This window comes from Penicilliopsis zonata (assembly GCF_001890105.1).
Source record: "Penicilliopsis zonata CBS 506.65 unplaced genomic scaffold ASPZOscaffold_35, whole genome shotgun sequence".
NCBI lineage: Eukaryota > Fungi > Ascomycota > Eurotiomycetes > Eurotiales > Aspergillaceae > Penicilliopsis > Penicilliopsis zonata.
The window spans coordinates 26,830-45,674 of NW_019208939.1; the positions used below are offsets into that span (position 1 = coordinate 26,830).

The following is an 18,845-nucleotide window of genomic DNA, read 5'->3' on the forward strand; positions in this document are numbered from 1 at the left end:
ATACTATTCATAACTCTGAGATGTGGTGGTGTTGTCTCGGGAAACCTATTGCCTGAGAAACCTCCACACATGCTCGAAGGGGGTATCCTTGAGGAGAGCAGACACGTCGCTATCTGAAAATCCCATCCCCATGACCGTGTCGACTGCCTCTTGAACAGTGCAGTGACGGCCTTCCAGCATAGGGAGTACTATATCTCTCATCCTCAAACCCCCTTTGAGCTCGCTGACAGCCCTGATGAAGGTGGCCCTGTCCCGCATCGCCTGGCCAAAGTGGTCCTCGATGAACCCGATGACCTCCTGAATAGTTTTGTTACCCAGGGCTTGGCGCATGAGCTCGAGTGTGCAAGCCTGGAATTGATCCTTGACGACTCTGGCAATCTGCTCCAAACTGCTCAAATCTGCGGCCGAAATCATCACCTCCAATGGTGGAAGGTCCAATCTGAGGTTCAAGGCATAGGCATAGGCCTGTACTCTGCAGTTAAAGGATGACTGATTTGTTGTCCAAGGAGCATCCAACTTGAGATTGATGTGCCCATCAGCTAAAGAACATGCCTGGGTGTTCCCGCCGACGCTGATGTCGATGGTTCCGGGGAAGCTTTTCACATTCATGTCAAGGTTGAGGTTGATGTGTGAGGCGAAGCGACAATCTGCCGTGAGGTCGAACGTGTTGCCTGTTCCATCAGCAACATGTTGATTCATACGGACTGTAAAGCCCTCTTTGTTGACCAATGTATAGATGGCCATCTGCACTCCGAATGCCTGCAGATTCCCCGAGATGAACACTGGAGGATCACTCTTTGCATCCGTCGAGATCAACATGATCGGCCCTTTGTTCAAAATGTCAGGATCAATACCGGTTTGTTTTGGCGTTGGAATCGCCGGGTTATTGGCGTTGCTCGTGTATCCAATATCGTTGCGACCAATGTGGAACATGCTCGGGCTACCTTTACAGACAGTGATGGGCGACATCAAGGCCAAGATGTGGAATCTGGAGGTGGAGATGTCGATGAACGCATAGGCCGACCACACTGCATTTTCCGACATCACTATACAGTCAGCATCCTCTTTGTTCATTGGATTGGATTCCATCATACTCAAACTCATGTCTCCTTCAAAGTAAATGCGCTGTTTGAGCGGGGTGTTGTTGACGGCAAGCATATCACGAGGCACAATCTCAATGGCGAGACGGCGCAGATCGAGTCCGCCGTGGGAGATGATATTGCTGACGGCAGGCGGCATGGTGATGCCTCTTGCGAACACCTCAATCAACTGGGGTACGCTGAACCGCTCGATGGAGCCCTGGAGATATGAGTTGGCAGGGTTGCCTTCGGAGAAACGGACATTGATACTGTATCCAAAGGTTAGCAATGTTCATGGAACGAAACCCTAACCCTAACCCTAACCCTAACCCCCAAGACTCACCTGCTTTGAAGATCATTGATTGTAGCCAGACGGAGAGAACCGCTGAATCCGAACTGGCTAGGCAGCCCCTCCTGAGCAGGGTCAAACGTTGCCTCGACCGCAAGATCTGAAATTTCCAATCCCTCAATGCCAAACAGATTCGGGAAGGCAGTCGGCACCGCCAAACGCAGCTGCAAGCCGTGATTATCCAGATTGAGTCCCATCGCCGCTGAGGCTTGGACCGGAGTCGCGCTCACCGAGGGGAAGGAAAGCACAAAGTCGGCCTGGAAGCCGATGAACATCCCAGACCCTGCGTTGGACTCCACGACAAAAGAACCATTCATGATGACGCTGTCGTGGAAGAGGTTGATCGACTTCAGACCCACGGCCACCATGAAGCCGGTGTCGGAGATCATCCCGGCAACATTGATCTCCTCTACCTTCAGGATGCCTTTTATCACGCGCAAAGCGGAGGTATCGAGCCGGATCGTGGAGCTGACGGCGAACCCATTGCGGCGTCTGGTCCACTGCGGGCTGGTTATCGACTCCATGGGAGGGAACGCAGAGGCGTCAATGGGCCCCAGGAAGATGACGGCCTGAGTCTTCTCGAGCTTGAGGTAAGGGGATAGTGTGTCTTTTAGCGGAGTGAGCGACAGGATGTCGTCCTGGCAGACGAGCCCGAGGCTGAAGTTATCAGTGGATGCAGCCAGGCGGATGTGCTTGAAGATGAGCCAGTCTGTGTCAGCCGTGAAGAACACAGACGCCGAGCTGGTTTTCTTGCTCTTGGCAAGAGATAGAGTCATGTTCCAGATGGAAATGTCCATCGCGTTGCTGACGCTCTCCAGGCCGCAATCCTTCAGTGCTGTCGACAGCCCGGAGACTATCTCAAGGAGGGAAATCCGGCCGGGATACGAGCCGGCTACAAGCCATTCAGTGCTGCTGTATGCTGCACAGAGAGTGGCCGGTTCTTTTATCTGTATAATGTCTGTATTCAACTTTGCCTGACCATAGATTTGGAAGCCTGATCCGTTAGCATTGTCCGTAAAGTCATAGTATCTTTCATATTGATGGCTCACCCTTCTTGATGTCATAGGGGAGATCTGGAATATCAGCCTCTGGTTTGTCCATGTTACTGGCGCAGACGGCCAATCTGTTCAGCTCCACGTCTAGAAACGTGCCCTGCAGCTTCTGGGAGACATTCCGGAGAAAGAAGCCACCCTGGTAACCACCATAGACTGTATATTCCAGTCCACGGGCGGATTTGACAAGGAAGACGCTGACGTCGAAGCGATGCTTGTTCTCAACGGTGATCATCCCTGTGAGCTGCACCTTAAAGGCTTCCTTGGTGATGGAAAGGTCTAGACCCGCAGCTTCCACCGTGGGTAGATTGGGAATGTCCAGGTTCTCAATAGCGCCTGTGATCTTGATCCCCTTGGGCCCCAGATGGATCAGAGCAGCAGAGGACATATGGCCGTCGACAGTGACAGCCCCCGTGAGAGTGAATCCGTCTTTGGTCGAGATGAGAAGTGATATCTGGGAGAAGTGAACATCGTGCGAGGTCTTTGTCTGGACGGTGGTGTGGAACAGCTTCTCGTAAAGATTCTGGAGGGTCTCCAGGCTGCAGTTCTCCAGTGTCCCTTGCAATTCCACATTGTCTGCTTATCAGAACATAGTCAAAGATCTATACTTGGGCCGAGCTCCATACCTTTGCTGTATTTCCCACAAAGGGCGACCGTTCCTTCGCTCAGTGCAAAGCAACCCGTCAGATCCAGGGTCACTGACGAGACATCCGTTCCCTTCCAGCTGGCGTTCAGCTCCACGGATTCCAACTATTGAGTCAGCATGTGGAACGTCTCGATATATGGTTGGTACAGGCTTACATCCAGTCCTGGGAGAACATCTTCCCATACCGACTCCACCAGAATGTTGATGCCGTACAAGTCTTGGAACTTGTGAATGTACCATGAGACATCCACATCAGACAAGACCCTCCCAGCTCCAAAGAAGCCATAGCCAAAGTCATAATCTCCCTTTCGGCTGCGGCGGGTACCCATCAGATCGACTCCTAAATGCGTGATGGTCAGCACATCAAACAGTGTGACAGAGACCTCGGGCAGTTCAGCCTGCAGCCTGAACCCCAGGGGCTCTGGCACCCGCAGCAGGCAGTCCTGGCGGCCACTCAGCATTCCTGAGAACACAATACGCGGCCGATTCTGGCCGAGAACGTCCTGTAGGAAGGTGTTTACGGGCGTGAGCGGGCCCGACATGAGCACGGTGGTCGTGATGGCCAACTCGGTGGCCATGTCGGCGGTTCCATCGTCCACTGCACAGTAGGTTAAAGTGGTGTCCTCGAGTTGAATGGCGTCAAAGGACGAGCCGGCTAAAGAGGGGATCAGGTTGAGGAAGCTGTTGAGGTGAGGGACCTTGAGGATCAGATAGGTCATGGAATCAGAATGAAGGGCATAAACGTCTGCTGAGATCAGGCCGAACAGGTTCATCGTCTCGGAAAACTCGAGCTTCTGCCCATCAGCCGTGGAGATTGCTGGCTTCTGTATAGATTCGTTCCCGGCACCAGGGGCAGACTCCTCTGGTTCGGCTGTCTGGATTGATGTCTCTTCGAAGATCTGACCAGCAGCCAGAGATTCCATGCCATCAGCATCATTCAATAGACGAAATACCTGGCCATCAGGGACCGTAGCGTCCTTTGCTTCAAACACGGGGCCATCAGCAAGAAAAGTATTCCCTGGAGCGGTCTTGAGGAAGACTTCTGCGCTTTCCATGCCGAAGGTATTCTTCAAGTCAAGTTCCTGCACCTCCAAATTCATCCCCGACTCACCCGAACTTTTGACCTGGCTGGGATCTGTCTTAATGCCCTTCCGAATTTTTTCATACTCTTCATCAGATCCAGCCATCTCGGACAGTTCTTCCTGCCAACGCTTCCTTGACAGGTTGGGCAATGTTGTATCCCCAGGCTGAACCGCACCCTTTGCCTGATTGTGTTTCAGGGTAGGCCCTGGAATGAGTCGCCCCTCGTTCGTACTGTCCAATCCATTCAACACCCATTTCAGGATGTACTGGTCAATCTTTGATTCCACGCGGCTGAAGAAGGACCTCTGAAGTGGGAAGAATTGCACGTCGAGACGAGGGGCTATATCGGGACGCCAACAAGCCACTTGCAGTGTATAATCCAGTCGACGGCACAGCCAGCGAGTTCCTTTCCACTCCTCCGGCCATTTGACTTTATCATCGTCGTTCTCGCCCCAGAAGATTTCGTTCGTCAGGTAAGCCTGTATGCTCTTTGGGTCGGTTTGCCCCAGCCTCAAAACAAGTTCCTGCCAGGAAGTTTCATATCTAGATCATCAGTATCGTTGCAAAAGTCAATAGGTATATTATAGCCTTACCGCGTCATGATCGAATTGCACTCATATGTGCCTATAATAAGATTATCAACATCTTGGGAGCTGCCCGGATTGTTGTTCAGCCCTCCCCAAGAATAGGCGCACCGATGAAGCCACTAGAAACCATAATTATTATAAGAATCATTATAATAGTATTTCAAACTTACCTCGGCTATCCATGTGCATGAGTTTGGCCAGCATTCATTCACCTTGTCATTCCCCTTAGGCCATCCCATACAGCCTTGGACCAGCTATTAAGAATAGTGAGACACTTTCAGGGTCGAGAGTTGAGGGACTGCCACTTACATTTGGCGCGCTGATACCCATAAGTTCCTTCTGTTGCTTGGCCCCTGTAGATGTTCGCTGGCCCTGAGCATTTATTATCTTCTGAGCGGAGAGCTTAATCTCAACGAGAGTCTTCGTCCGGTCTTTCGTTCTCAGATCCTCCTTTGTCTTTTTTTTTTCCTGGATAGCAGTCTGCAAGGCTTCAATCTGCCCGCTTTCTTTGAAGTTGTCGGGTCTGGAGGGTCTAACCTCATCCCACTCTTCCTTGTGCTTTTTCTCGATCCATGTTGTATAGTGGCCAAAGGGAGAGATTCCGATCTAAGCCAGCAGTCAGTCATCAGATCCCTGGACGTTCAAATCTATTGAGTTGGTTCCATACCTGGTGATACTCTTCCCCCTTAGGTGTCTCGCCCAAGATGTTTGCCACTCCATTTTTCTTGTATTTCGTGCCGCTGGTTGAAGACTTGATCTTGTCATTCGCATATTCCACAGCCTCCTTCATAAGCTTGTCGTAGTCCTTGGAGATCGGCAGAATGTACACTGGAATATCCACATTCAAACACCGGCCAAAACCGCTGCCCAAGCTCCTGATGGCTCTTCCATATCGGAAACACCAGTTTGCGGCGCTCTCACCACGTTTCCTGTCGATGGTGAAGTAAATCGGGCGCCCCGTGGCGTTGCGCACCCAGAACTTGCGCGGGTTGGACGTGGCCTCCATCCATTTCTGCACCAGCGCCTTGGAGATGTAGATCTGCTCGTAATTGCCGGTCTTATCCACGCCACCAGTCGAGCGCATGGCTTCAAGATCGTTATTCCTGATGCGGATATACTGCTCAGAGGCTGGCACCTGTGTCATGTCCACCTTGGGCATATAAAAGGCAATGCCTTGATTTTGCCACTCCTCCAGATTTGGATCATTTGGTACCTTCTCCCAGTCTTTCCAGTTTCCACCGAGGGTTTTGATGTCCCAGTTTGGGTTTTGCTGCTGGAATTCCCTCATCTTGTTCATCAATACAGTGCGTGACCCGGGATGTACTGTCACAAGGGTTCCATCTTCTGCCAACCTGCCTTCTATATTCAACTCCACTTTCTTTGATTCTGACTGATTCTTTGAGCCCAGCTTTGCGAAGTTTGTGCCTCTGATCAAGCACACGCCTTCCTTCTTGACTTTCTTGAATTTATTCTTTGGCAAAACTCCCCATGTTCCGTTCTTTGGCTTCTTCTCTTCTTCCATTGTCGGCTTTACAACCTTCTCCATTTTGGTATACTCGAAAATTCCCGGCGCGAAGTGTACTTGTGCTGTGATGATCGGTACATGGTGCTTGGTGTCGTTTGATTCGCGGAGTTTGTAGAAGTACGAAACTGGAATCTGTTCAGTATGCAGCTCCCATGCGTCCGGTATTTCCTCGGCATCGTCAACGAGCGGGATGACCTCTCCATTAGGTCCGATTTGATGGTCTGTGTCTGGCAATGGTTCCATGTTTTCGTGAGTGTAGATGAATTGGTTCTTGATTCTGGACATGGGCTAGAATGGGGCCTCCAGGTAAGTATTTATGTCAATAATTTCCCCATACTGGAAGCTGAGCGGGCCGGGAAATGCCAGTGACTGGTGTGCTTCATCCACATCTTTTTATCATAAAAATAAGTAATTTGAACCGACACTATCACCTAAACCGAGGGTGTGATGCCAAGCAAGATGGCTGTCGGTTCTATGAGCTCGGTTTGGACAGCCACTAAACCACATACAGGATAGCAGGAGATGAGATCTGAAGAAGATGGGCTGCGAGTCGATAAGAGCCAATCGCTTCTTCTTGTTTTTCCCATGCCTTCCGCCACATACACAGCACTCCGTATTCATTCGAAGTATACTCCTGGCTACTGTATATGCTACACAGTACGGGCACTCCGTATCGGTTAGTTTTAGAGTTGTTGTGGATCTTTGAGGACACAATCGAGGCTGGCTGAGCTGGCAGGAGTATACCCTTTCCAGTTTAGTGACAACCATATTGTATATCTATTGCACTAGGCAGATACAAACACTCGGGTAAACTAGCCACAGTTTGATGGAATCTACTGAATAGTCAGGTGTTTGTGGCTGAGTCCTGACACAAGCTGAATTCTCTGTCACACTCATGTTTGATGGCCAGTCCGGCCCCTCAGGTGATATAACGTGACACTAAGAGATTATTCCTTCTACGACTACTTGCGTGATTGTGGCTTGAAGGGCCAGGCTGGGAGGAGGCCAGAGTCCGAGATCTAGAGCAACCCCGCGTGTGATGTGATAGTGATTATGCAAAAGAAAATATTCCCCTCATCTCTCTTTCTCATCCATTACAACTCTCACTATCTCGGGTCCTTCATCCTATGTTCTATGACGTGCTTTGAATTGTCACCAACATCTGCGCAGGACTATCCTTATAATATTATGTCAAGGTTCCACGTAGATGACTTCACCATCCAGCTGAGAAACTATCCCATGACAATGGCCGGCAGGGCAAGCCAGCGTAGAAGCCATAGGTATATGCCTATTAGTAGATCGACCGAGAGGTGGATTAGGGGCAGAGTGATCCTTCCCTGGAAAAGAATGGAATATCGATACCATATTCTGTCTTTACAGCGAAAGAGTACTATAAGCCACGGCTGCTGAACTGCGACATCAGGTTGTACGAGGAGCCCTTTTCCTTCAATATGTGTCCAATGGAACACCGTCAGACATTTTGCTAGGCTATCTAATTAGCAGATTAACAGAGAGATTATATATAGTGAGAGTACCAAAATCCGAAAGGCCCTCACTCTGCCGACTACGCTGCGTGTTGAACCAAGAACCTCGGCGTTTGCGACCATAACTAGTCTTGTGCTTGAATTAGTGGAAACTATAACCAGGCAATACTCGCAAGACGTCTTTGAACCCGGATTTTACTATTATCTACATATAGAGAAAGACTATGAACAAATCAAGACAGGAAAGAAGAAGTCATGGCCAAGGCGTGGGTTAGATTTAGCTTGGGGCAGAGTGGAGTACAGAGTGCCCCATGTTATGCTAGTCGAAATGAAATTCTCTCGACTAGTGGAAGTTACTTCTGATCTGAAATATATAGGTTAGGGCTTCTTCTATTAAAAATAAACGCGAAGAGGTATCTTGCGATATGTTTTCCTTCAATAGAGACTTATTCTGTTGGATATACTTGGAAAGTATAAGCCCTAACCTGATACTAAGCCTGTGATGGTCAATAGTGAAAGGTTCACCTCCTAATATACTATCTAAATGACCCAAGATTCTGGAGACCTCAGATCATAATCTGACATTAGATTTTTCAGAACTCATGTGATAAGACTCCCTTGGCTAACTTAAACAGCCAAACATTGGCAGAATAATAAATACCTTGTAATCATGATATTTATATACTAAATAGGTATATAATCTAGTAAATTACATCTAGTTCACTGGGATAAATTACTCTCATAAAACAGTATCTTTATTTACTAAATTATGTGTTTATATTGATATTAGTCAAAAATCATTGCTCCTCATTTCGGGCTGGATAGGAATGCTTCTTTTCAGTCGTATCAACCCCCAACCACAGCAGGTCCGGCCGACTGTAGTGGCCACAGGCATCGACGAAATGCCGGCAGGCCAAAATCATATCAGACTTCAAGTCTACATAGAGAATCCCCTCCTCCTCCGCCGGCAGAGGCTTGGTCAAGAGCCTCCCGTCAGGCCCGATGACGGCCGATGAACCGCCGCCAGGAATACCAAATAATGGATCTGTGCATTTCATTGCTTCAATGGCTTTAGGACCCAAGATGGCGGTTGTATGTAGCACAAAGGATGCAGATTCAACAGCGTATACTTGTGACAACCCCAAACAACCTTTTTTTAAGTCAGATTTGATGAACATATAAAAATAAATGAAAGAAGCATACCATCAGCAGACATGCCCCAGAGGCTCTGCCCCCCCGAGTGAGGCTGCAATGGCGGCCAGGCAGACACATGGATCTCCTCCCGCTGTAGCATGGTATGGTACTTGAGTAGAGGCTGGATATGTTCCCAACAGGCCAGAGCACCAACCTTACCAATTGGCAGGCTGGAGACATTCAGCAGGCTGCGACCCGAAGCGTCGCCGAAGATAGTTCGCTCCATATGGGTGGGCTTGAACTTGCGCCGTTGCATGACGATCTGGCCCGTGGTATCGATGGTGCACTGCGCAATGTAGAGCGAGTGACCATCGCGTTCTGAAAAGCCAAGGGATACTGTTATCCCATGCTCTGCTGCTGCTTGGCAAATTCGCTGCATCTCTTCGGAGCCGTACGACAGGGAGTTGGTGATGTAGCGCCCGGCCATCTCAACATCAACGGGTCGCGACCTTGAGAGGTCAGCATTTCTGCTGATTTTTAAATAGTCTTTCTCCATGTCAACGTACCAGATCCATACTGGATATCCAGGAATCCAGCATTCTGGGAAGGTGACTAGCTGGGCCCCATTCTGGGCCGCCTCAGCGATCAATCGACATGTCTTGGCAACAGAGGCGGATAGATCAAGCCATTCGGGTTCCTGTTGGGTGACGGCGACGGTGACAGTGTTTTTCATGGTTACGTTCGTTCGAATCAGAGAGAGGATGGGAATTTAGAATTGAGACAGTCAGGGAAAATCCATGGGGCAGGAGTTTATTTAAGGTACTTGAAATAATGGGCCATGTGATAACCCTAGAACTGAGACATGCTATCCTATTATAGCTCTTTCTCCTAGCATATGGTTTAGTCACATGCTGAGCCAATTAGTTATCATTGTACCTAGTATTAACTTAACATACGACTTATCTTACTTTATCTATAAGGTATAATTGGTTATCTAATATTAGATGGCAATCAAAGCGTAATCAACAAACTACCCTCTGGAATCCCTACAGTACCCATGAAATAAGGTTCAACCAACCACGTTGCCGACGATGCCCCTTCATCAACATTTTCTTCTCTTCTGAGTCTCTTCGTATAGAGCCGCCTAATTGGATGCTACTCTATAGACAGTATTGTCTGAACTATCACGGTAGGTGCTGGCAATTGAAACCGGATTATCCAACCAATCCGACAGACAGGGATTTGGCTAATCCTGCAGATAACCAGAAACCAGATAGGAATTCCTGAATTTTATGATCTCTCTAGATTAGGCTTGATGCCAGTCCAATTAGGCTTAATGCAACGCTAGTGTGTTGGTACTAGGCCTAATTATGATGTCACTAAACCCAATTCCTCAGAAGACTGGGAATTGGGAATTTATGAAATTCCAAGGAGGGATAGAATCGGCCAATCAGAGCTTCCGAATAACCAGATCTGATCCCTTGTGGGTCTTGTTGGTCACAGTGCCAGGAAACCAAAACCAAAGATCGATACTAAAGCCTAAGATAATATAAAAATTATAATATGGATCATAAAGATTGCTTCAATCACTGAAACTTGAGATACCATATATGCTAATAATATTGGCTTTAAATGGCATACTCCAGATATCGCGGCTGGCGTCGGCAAATGCCTGAGTAGAGCCCCCGCAAGGCGGGCGCTGATGACTGCGTCCCAGAAGGAACAAGCTCATATCCTGAAGGAGTTGTGACAACCACCGCTAATTATGAACAGTATCAGGCAAAGATTGATATAGATGGCGAAGGTATATAAATAGCAAAGGTGAAAGATCTGAAGGGTTGGTCAACAATGAACAACCCGACACGAACCCCATCTATATCTAATCTTATGTACTTCCCTTATTTTTATCTAAATACTAATGATTTATCTTGTATAAAGACAAATCATGATAGAAATATATTAAACTAACTAACTAACTGGACAACAACTTGTGGGATTACATGAAAGTTGTGATATAGGTGCATGATAGCAGGGTTAGGTTCTTCTAAGATCCAAATAATAGGAAAGATCATGGAGAAAAAATAAAAGGGTCAGTTTAGTGATTTAAATGAAACTATATACCTGGCATTAGATATCCATATATCCACCATAGCTGGCATCTATTTATTATAACTTCGACAGTAGATATCTGCATGTTTTATTAGTCATAACTAATAATATAGCCTCCTTTAGCACCTTATAATGACATTATACTCTTGCTTTGTAATTTACTATAAATAGGGTAATTGTACTTCAGAAAAACTGTCACTATATAGTACCTAATATTGAAGAAATAAAGGTGAAGTATTTAAAGTCACTAATTTATGCTCTAATTTCTCTATACATTTATAAAGCATAGAGAGCTTAATATGGTGTGATCAGTCTCAGCTTATTTATACAGTGACTACATATAAGTCCCTCTAAGTAATCACTAACTACTACAGATTTAATCCATGCATTTTCAGTGAAGAATCAACCCCTTGTAATCATCAGCCACATCCCCACTACCAACATCGAGCGAAGCTTGAAAAGCCCTAAGAAGACTGCTTCGAGCTGGCCGGGCAATCAGCGCCAACACAGCAGGTAACAGAGCCTGACTGGCACTGGCCGTAGGAGTTGGCAGCATTGTCATCCGGGAAGGTGTAAGCGGCTCCCTCGCAGGGCTCAAAAAACGTCGTGGCCTCGGTAGCAGTCGTGGAAGCGCGCAGGGGGTTGATGCATGCGTTCTCACCATCAGGGTCCTAACGAGGCATGGTTAGTATATTAACCTCAATCCTCCAGGTAATGTTGACTTACAGGGCAAGTGTTGAGAGTGTATAGATTTTTGTTGCAACCTGTCAGGCTGACGTCGGTGTCGGTACACCAACACACAATAGCAACAGAGAAGCCATTGCTACCCAGTCAGCATATAGAGGTAAACACGAAAGTCCATTCCACTTACACATAACTAATATCAACATCAACAACAGCGACATCGTCCTCAACGACAAAACTCGCTTCAATCAAAGAGTCATCGCCAGTAATTTCATAATTGGCGTCGTTGATAGCAACATTGCCAGCCCAGCCAGTAGGATAGAGGACCGAAGCAGTGGCCCCGTTAGTCATTGTGCCTGGTCCGACGTCACCACTAACGGCCGTGGGACTGTCGGCAGCATGAGCATGGGAGGTTGTGATATCGTCACCGTGGCTGTTGATCACAACAAGGGTGAAATACTCCGGGGGGTCAGCAAGGGCGACTCCCTCCATGGTCGCAGGGACCGCGGTGGGGGGCAGAGGGAAGAAGATGCTGCTGGCAATGATGCCTTCAGTACCGGTGACAGCTGAGGGGGGGTAGGTGATGGCCATGGTGCTGGCGGCCAGGGCCAGCAGGCTTGCAATGGCGAAGCGAGACATGAAAATTTGATGATATAACCGAGAATAGGGGCTGTGGATGGAGCCAGATGATGATTATAATCCATTCAATGAAGTGGGTGACCATATCCTTTATATCTCTGTTTCTACAGACGCTATCCTCGGGGCTCAGGAATATGGCCCTGGAATAATGCATCTACCAAGGGACCTCTTCCTGCTGTGATGAGCAGGCGCATTAGCGAGATGAGATAATATAAAATCCCTAGATGTGAAAAGATAGTAGCCTATTAAAGATGTGCTGAGAGGCATTTTGCAGCTTAAGTGCGACAGAGTCTAGGCAATGCCTATTCGAGCCTGGAGCCGTGGCCTCATGGATGCATGCTCTACTATCACATCAGCCAGGCTATCATACTGTATTGCAGAATAAACAGGATGGGCATCCTTGTGGAGATTTGGAAAACATGCACTGAGACTTGAATTTGCAATATGGAAAGCTGACTGCTCACTGTTTCTAGCTACTATACTCTTCCACCTTATAACGGCTCACACCTGTTCCATATTATTATTCTGGGTATCACAAAGCAGAAGACATACCCTTTTATGATTTCTAGCCCTTAATCATGTTTCATATCTCTTTCCTGGCTCTATTCAGCTTCTCTTTACTACTCTACTTTATAGATTATAGAGTGGTGAAAATCTATATTTTATCAAGTATCAAGTTAGGCAGTGCCTCACAACACTAGGTGTACACACTATAATGAAGGCTATATGTAGAAATGGCTTAGTGCTCAGCCGAAGGATCTCCTGGTTACATTTAGGAATAAGACTTATACTGGACTAAGATAATATTAGACTAGTGCTCTGTATGAGGCGGCTCAGGTTCACGGCATCAGCATTTACCACGCTAATGCAGGAACCTATACTACATAGGCATGCTAAAAGGTGGGGGCGAAGGCTCTTATTCCACCACCTGCCTGAACTCACTATGGTATTCGCCAAACCGGTTACAAAGTGCAGGAATGAGGCCCTTGTTAAATCTCATGAGTGATTAATATTGGCTTAAATTTCTGCGAGGCCACGAGGGCGCTAGCAACCTCTCTAGCCGCATCAAGGATCTTTCATGAGGGCCCAGGGGCACCCAGCATGTTTCGCTGAGTGGACGGCACATCTGCCGAGTGTAGTGATAGCAGTTCCTTATGGTTGGGTGGCTTATTTAATGAAGCAGCATTTCAGAATGAAGTAGTAATTTGTAGGATAGTAGCATGACAAAGGAAATACTCCCAGATACATGTGAAGCAAGATGTAGATATTTTTGGTGAATTGATCAATAGAAGATTGATCAGGTTAATCAGACGCGACAAATAGTAATCAGCTGACAGAAAAAACCAGGCATATGGGCAGGTGGTTCCTGGAAATAGGTCGGAGCCAAGATCTTAAGTGGGGGCGACCCGGCCGGCCCAGTTGAGTGGAGTAGAAACAACCGGAATCTAAAACGCACCATGCTCGGCAACAATTATACTACCACCTACATAGAGACTTCTGCGAAGTACCTTGTGTGATACTTGTTGCTATTATTATATATTAGTAATTTTTATATAAAGTAATAAATGGTCTCAAGGGTGATATAATCAAGTTTCTGCACTAAATTATATATACCAATAAATATAATAGCCAGAGCTCTTTAGAAACAAAGCTATAATCGCTAAGTTGATTTGTATTATGAGAGAGAGCAACGAGGGATGACATAGCAGAAAACAGAACAGGGGGCGAGGAGAGTATACAACATCAGGCCATTCATCTATCTATTTAAGATATTAGTGACACAGGTAATGTGGCCCCCAATGGAATTGTACAAGATGTCCTTGCACCGCTAGAGATTAGAATGATAAGAAATATCGACACAATTTCCCTATACTAAGCCTCAAGCTTATGGCGGATCTATAGTATGTAGATAGGAGAAATAAATCATTCACGGCTCAAGAATTTCTTTAAAAGAGGGCCTTTATCTAGAATCCAGTGTAAGCATTCCTAAGGCTGGCAGCCTAACAGATACCTAATCTCAGCATCTAGTAGCAGAATCGACTTATAGGTTGCTTAGTAGAGGTCCATAGAAGCGCTGGGGCTCGTAGCGGCCTTACAGGAGCTGTCAGATCAGGGCCGTGAGGTCACAGAATAACGAAACCCCAAGAGACAACGCGGATTCCGTCTGCAATTAGAGAAACCCATTAGTTTATATAAATATACTGTCACAGTACAAGAACTGTGTCAGATAGAATGGTACGCAAAATACTATAATAAATCATCATTTCCCATACGCCTTGTCCAGTGGTGGAGCGTTGCAATGACTTAAAACTGAGATACTTGAAATCTGAAAGAAATATGACTAAACTAAATATCTGTAAACATCAAGATCACTAAGTGATATATTCATTCAAAACGTGGAAACCAACTCAAAATGCGAGAACCAGGAACAACACGAGCGTAACGACCGGCAGTCGCGGAATAGAATATATTGCCGGCCAATCCTTCAAGCATTGCCCTTGCATATCGAAGTTGTCTCAAATTGAGCTTGCCAGATTTCGTATGGGCGTTGTAGATAGCATCAAGCTTCTTCTCAAGGCCGATAAGGATCGAGCGCAGTATGGATTTCGCAGTTTCTCCAGATACATTGAGAATCTGCTCAAGGACCGCAACTCCGTTTGTAACCGGAGTTCCATATTCTTCAGCCTCTATGACCTCTTTCTCATATGAGTAGAGATCATTTGTGAGACTAAAGTGCGTCATATATAATGTATACATCTCACTTAACGGCAGTTTCTCTGAATCAGAGACCTCCACGCCGGTTGAAAGCTGTAACATTCCACTTACAGCACTACCATTTAGCTTGTTAGTAGAAAGATCTCATTTATAAATTTAAGAGACTTACATGCTCAGGAAGTCCTTGTTGCGATATTCCACATAGTCAGACCATACTGTAAATTCCCCGCCACTCCTTAGTGGATTTTCAAGTGTATGTTTAGCCCAGTGAAGTGCCCCATGAACAAACTGTAGACCACCATTAATATTCTCCTCGACGCACTCGTTAACCCATTCCTGGAACAATTGGTTTTTCCATTGTCGATGGTATGCACTTGAATCTTCAGGGAGAGGCTCAAACTCTTCTAGTGCTTCTCTCAGTATGTTTGTTCCCTGCTTACTGTTAGATGATCACTAGTAATAATGATGATATTATATAGAACATTCTTACCCGACCATGTCCTTTGCTGTCCACTTCATCTATCAGAAATATAAATATCAATATCAAAGCAAGCATCCAATGGTCTTTTAGGAATTAACTTACCATCATGAACAAATATAAACACGTTTCCCTTGGCTAAAACCTTAGCCTGGCTTGAGCTCGCTCCAGGAAACATATGGATTGGCGCAGAAACAGCACTATCCAGCAAGAGATGGTCACGTTCGTTCAATTCTTCTTGATCTGCATTCTGGCCAAAACGGATTCGACGCAGTAAATCTTCTGCAGCTATTCTAGCATCCTGCCAGTACTTGCTGTGAACAGCGATCGGGAAGGCGGTTGACCATGGTAGTCCTATTTCACGGGGGTTAAAGCAGACGCTGTTCTCAAGGCCTGGAACAATCTCCTGGCTGGCGTTTTTCAGATATGAGAAGAGATTGTTGCTACAGTTCACATCATGTGGGGCAGGATCAAAGAAAAAATTAAACGGCTTGAGCGAGGGCTTTGAAAACATGATGAGAAGTTTCTTCAGTTTCACTGAATATAGTAGATGATTGATGAATAGTATAAGCTGTTCTATCTGCTCTATGAAGAGGAGGAACTGAACTTCTAAAACATGCACAGACGATATTTATAGAGGGCTTTACTGATAGAATAGATATTGTTGTGCAGCTTGGATAGGAGCTGAAAAGGGGCATATCTCCAGAGAATTCCTACATCTTCCGAACCCACGTGGGACTCAATGGTCATCAATGCGTCATTGCGGTATTTTATGTGGTAGGATAGGAACTTATTCCTGCTCACTGTCTCTAATATCCTGGCCATTCTTTATGATATCGGGTTATAGACCAAATAGTGGTAGTATAGAATGCATAAGACTTCTATTCATCCAATAATATAAATGGCGCATATGAGCTTTAGGACAGACAGGGGACGTTAAGTCAGCTTTATAGTCAAGAAACCTACTATATAGGGCCAGGGGGTAAGATACTAAGGCATAATATGCTTACTTATCAAGGATGAACAAAGAAAGTGTCACAAGTGAGAGACCATTAAGATGAATAGGTAAAGAGGAAGAGTGGGCCAGTATAGTAGAACTAGATATTCAACAAAGACATTGAAACCGACCAGGATTAGGCTATAGGAGGGTGGGGTGGCGATAACAGAGCAATATACCCCAAGTTCATATATCTACTGTGGAGTGAAGGCCATGCATGTAGCAGGGGTCCAAAGTCTCAGATCATATGATAAATAAACCTGATTGGTCATACACTAGATTCCATAAACTGCTGGGCAGGTTGGGCAGCTGGCAGTATCACAATCTGCGTTGAATGATCGGCACGGTCCGTACGGCTCCTCCCGCTAGAGTCTCCAGTTTAGCCCCACCAGACGGCTATCTAGGTATATCAATGTTAAAATAATTTGCTTTAATGAAACTGGGGTTTTGAGGAATATTTTTATAGGGCATTCTAGATCGATTCTTGTAGTATAACAGTCAGGATCAGTTATCAGAGTAGTAGAGAAAAATGTGTACTAAATAGATTGGAGTAAATACTGAAGAAAGTAATTGCTTCCTAGGCGGGGACACACCGCCCTAGTACTAGGTGCTAGATAGTGAATCTTATCACTAATACCCCTCATTCTTCCTGCTTCTGTCTGGCTCCCTTTGTGTCCTATGGGCCGATCTGACAAATGCCCGTTGCACCTACTTGCAGAGCTAGCTGCAAGTTAACCTATATTAGTTAAATACTCCTGATTAAGGCGAATTCTAGTTGGATAACATGCCAAGAGAGTCGGTCCTGGGTATATCCTAGAGACCGGTCTGGAAAGCTTACTGCATAGACAGAAACCTAGCATAGAAGCTTGGGAATAGGACCAGTAGCAGCATCATTAAGCCCCTTCAATATGTCAACAATTCCATGATATATTGCGCAACAAACTGTCTCACATATAACCTGTGGAAAAGATTTCTAGTATCATTTGCTAAAGGAAGAAACATCCAAAAGAAAATCCCGAGTCCATCAATTAAAGTAGATACATGACTTGGAATAGTGGTGTGCCTAGTGACAACTATCACTTCTTCCCAAACTGGGGCAAAGGCCACCAGCTGGATCCCCTTTTCCTCTTGTGCATTTTGTCCATATCTACAGGTACGTTAGAGAGAGGAGTTATAACTACCGTTCCCTTGTCCAAGGTCTCTGTGAGCGATTTCCCAAAGAAGGGCATTTCCTTGAGCTCGTGGACTATGCGGTCCACATCTTCACGGGTAGGAACCTTGTCGGTCTTCTCAGCAATCGCCCCCTTGATTCTGTCGAGCTGTTCTTTGTAGGCATCCTTCTAGTTCCGGTATCGTTTCTGGTCCAGGTCACGGCGCTCTCGACCAGCTTGCTCAATCATATAGTCAAGATAATTGATGGTGGCGTCGTTGTAAGTGACCATGGCGGTTTGACCGAGATAGACAACAAACGTAGCGAGCGCTCTTTTGACCTGGGTATCTTCGGCCGTGATGCTCTTGAGATTCCCCTGCACACGCTTTTTATGAAGGTATCTCTAACCATCTACTCCAGCGGCCACTCTCCTACATTTAGGAACTTCTCCCCTACTATGTCTTTCTCATTCTCTATTCAAGGCACTAAGTCTAAGTCTAATTCAGGACTGGAATCGAAGATCGAATATAGCATCAATTTCATTCGGCTTGAACGCAAGGCATGGCGCCCTGAATTGGTCATGGTCTGAAAGAGCGATCATTGAGGACTACGTCTCCCGGACTTCCAGATACAAGTCAAACCCTGTACGAAATAATCTGATGTATCTGAACGAGAAAGGAGAACGGGAGGAACCTACACGGTGGACAAAGAAAAAGCTTCTTGTTCGGTACGTGAAGTTCTCCTTTTAGTATGTTGAATACAATAAATATTACCGACCACTAGTAGTCCCAAGGTGGCGGGAGAGCGCAATGATTTTGCAACGGCTGCGATTTGGGACCATAATAGGCAGCAAGTCCTAAATGCGAATGGTGAGCCAAGGACCTTGCAACTAATCGCTGTCAAACTGAGCACAAGGCCGCACGGATATCCTGGTGGTAAACCCTGAGGAGAACAACATGGAAGTATTCAGAGCTTCAAGGAGGTGGACCTTTGGTCAGCGATGTGTGTGGGTAAGGAGGCTCAATGGCTTCAATTTCGTTTTAGAAGGGCTGTTCTGCGTTATGGACCTAGTCCAGCTTCATGTATCTCGTCGGGTTTAAGCAGTCTGGTTCTCATATAGTCCTAGAAGTCTAG

The 18,845-nt window shown here is 46.3% G+C and overlaps 5 protein-coding genes across 5 annotated transcripts; 1 reads left to right on the plus strand and 4 right to left on the minus strand.

The window, feature by feature from the left end:
• Positions 1-45: 45 nt before the first annotated feature.
• On the minus strand, positions 46-6,606 carry ASPZODRAFT_20676 (hypothetical protein; the record flags this gene model as incomplete). Its single annotated transcript, XM_022727644.1, has 10 exons — positions 46-1,046; positions 1,095-1,348; positions 1,423-2,422; positions 2,478-3,056; positions 3,107-3,230; positions 3,282-4,752; positions 4,803-4,915; positions 4,967-5,050; positions 5,106-5,402; positions 5,464-6,606. 10 exons carry the CDS (start codon positions 6,604-6,606, stop codon positions 46-48), a joined length of 6,066 nt encoding a protein of 2,021 aa, XP_022576733.1.
• A 1,996-nt stretch (positions 6,607-8,602) lies between these two features.
• Positions 8,603-9,672, minus strand: ASPZODRAFT_147657 (hypothetical protein; the record flags this gene model as incomplete). The annotated part of the gene is made up of 2 exons (XM_022725280.1): positions 8,603-8,955; positions 9,009-9,672. 2 exons carry the CDS (start codon positions 9,670-9,672, stop codon positions 8,603-8,605), a joined length of 1,017 nt encoding a protein of 338 aa, XP_022576734.1.
• A 1,840-nt stretch (positions 9,673-11,512) lies between these two features.
• Positions 11,513-12,371, minus strand: ASPZODRAFT_155442 (hypothetical protein; the record flags this gene model as incomplete). The annotated part of the gene is made up of 3 exons (XM_022726212.1): positions 11,513-11,719; positions 11,775-11,871; positions 11,920-12,371. The coding sequence occupies 3 exons, from the start codon at positions 12,369-12,371 to the stop codon at positions 11,513-11,515; spliced, it is 756 nt and encodes a 251-aa protein (XP_022576735.1).
• Positions 12,372-14,756: 2,385 nt separating this feature from the next.
• ASPZODRAFT_77442 (hypothetical protein) lies at positions 14,757-16,078 on the minus strand (the record flags this gene model as incomplete). The annotated part of the gene is made up of 4 exons (XM_022730173.1): positions 14,757-15,201; positions 15,256-15,485; positions 15,527-15,599; positions 15,666-16,078. 4 exons carry the CDS (start codon positions 16,076-16,078, stop codon positions 14,757-14,759), a joined length of 1,161 nt encoding a protein of 386 aa, XP_022576736.1.
• A 1,524-nt stretch (positions 16,079-17,602) lies between these two features.
• ASPZODRAFT_147660 (hypothetical protein) lies at positions 17,603-18,657 on the plus strand (the record flags this gene model as incomplete). Its single annotated transcript, XM_022725282.1, has 4 exons — positions 17,603-17,714; positions 17,759-18,108; positions 18,218-18,438; positions 18,498-18,657. 4 exons carry the CDS (start codon positions 17,603-17,605, stop codon positions 18,655-18,657), a joined length of 843 nt encoding a protein of 280 aa, XP_022576737.1.
• Between the last annotated feature and the right edge of the window lie 188 nt (positions 18,658-18,845).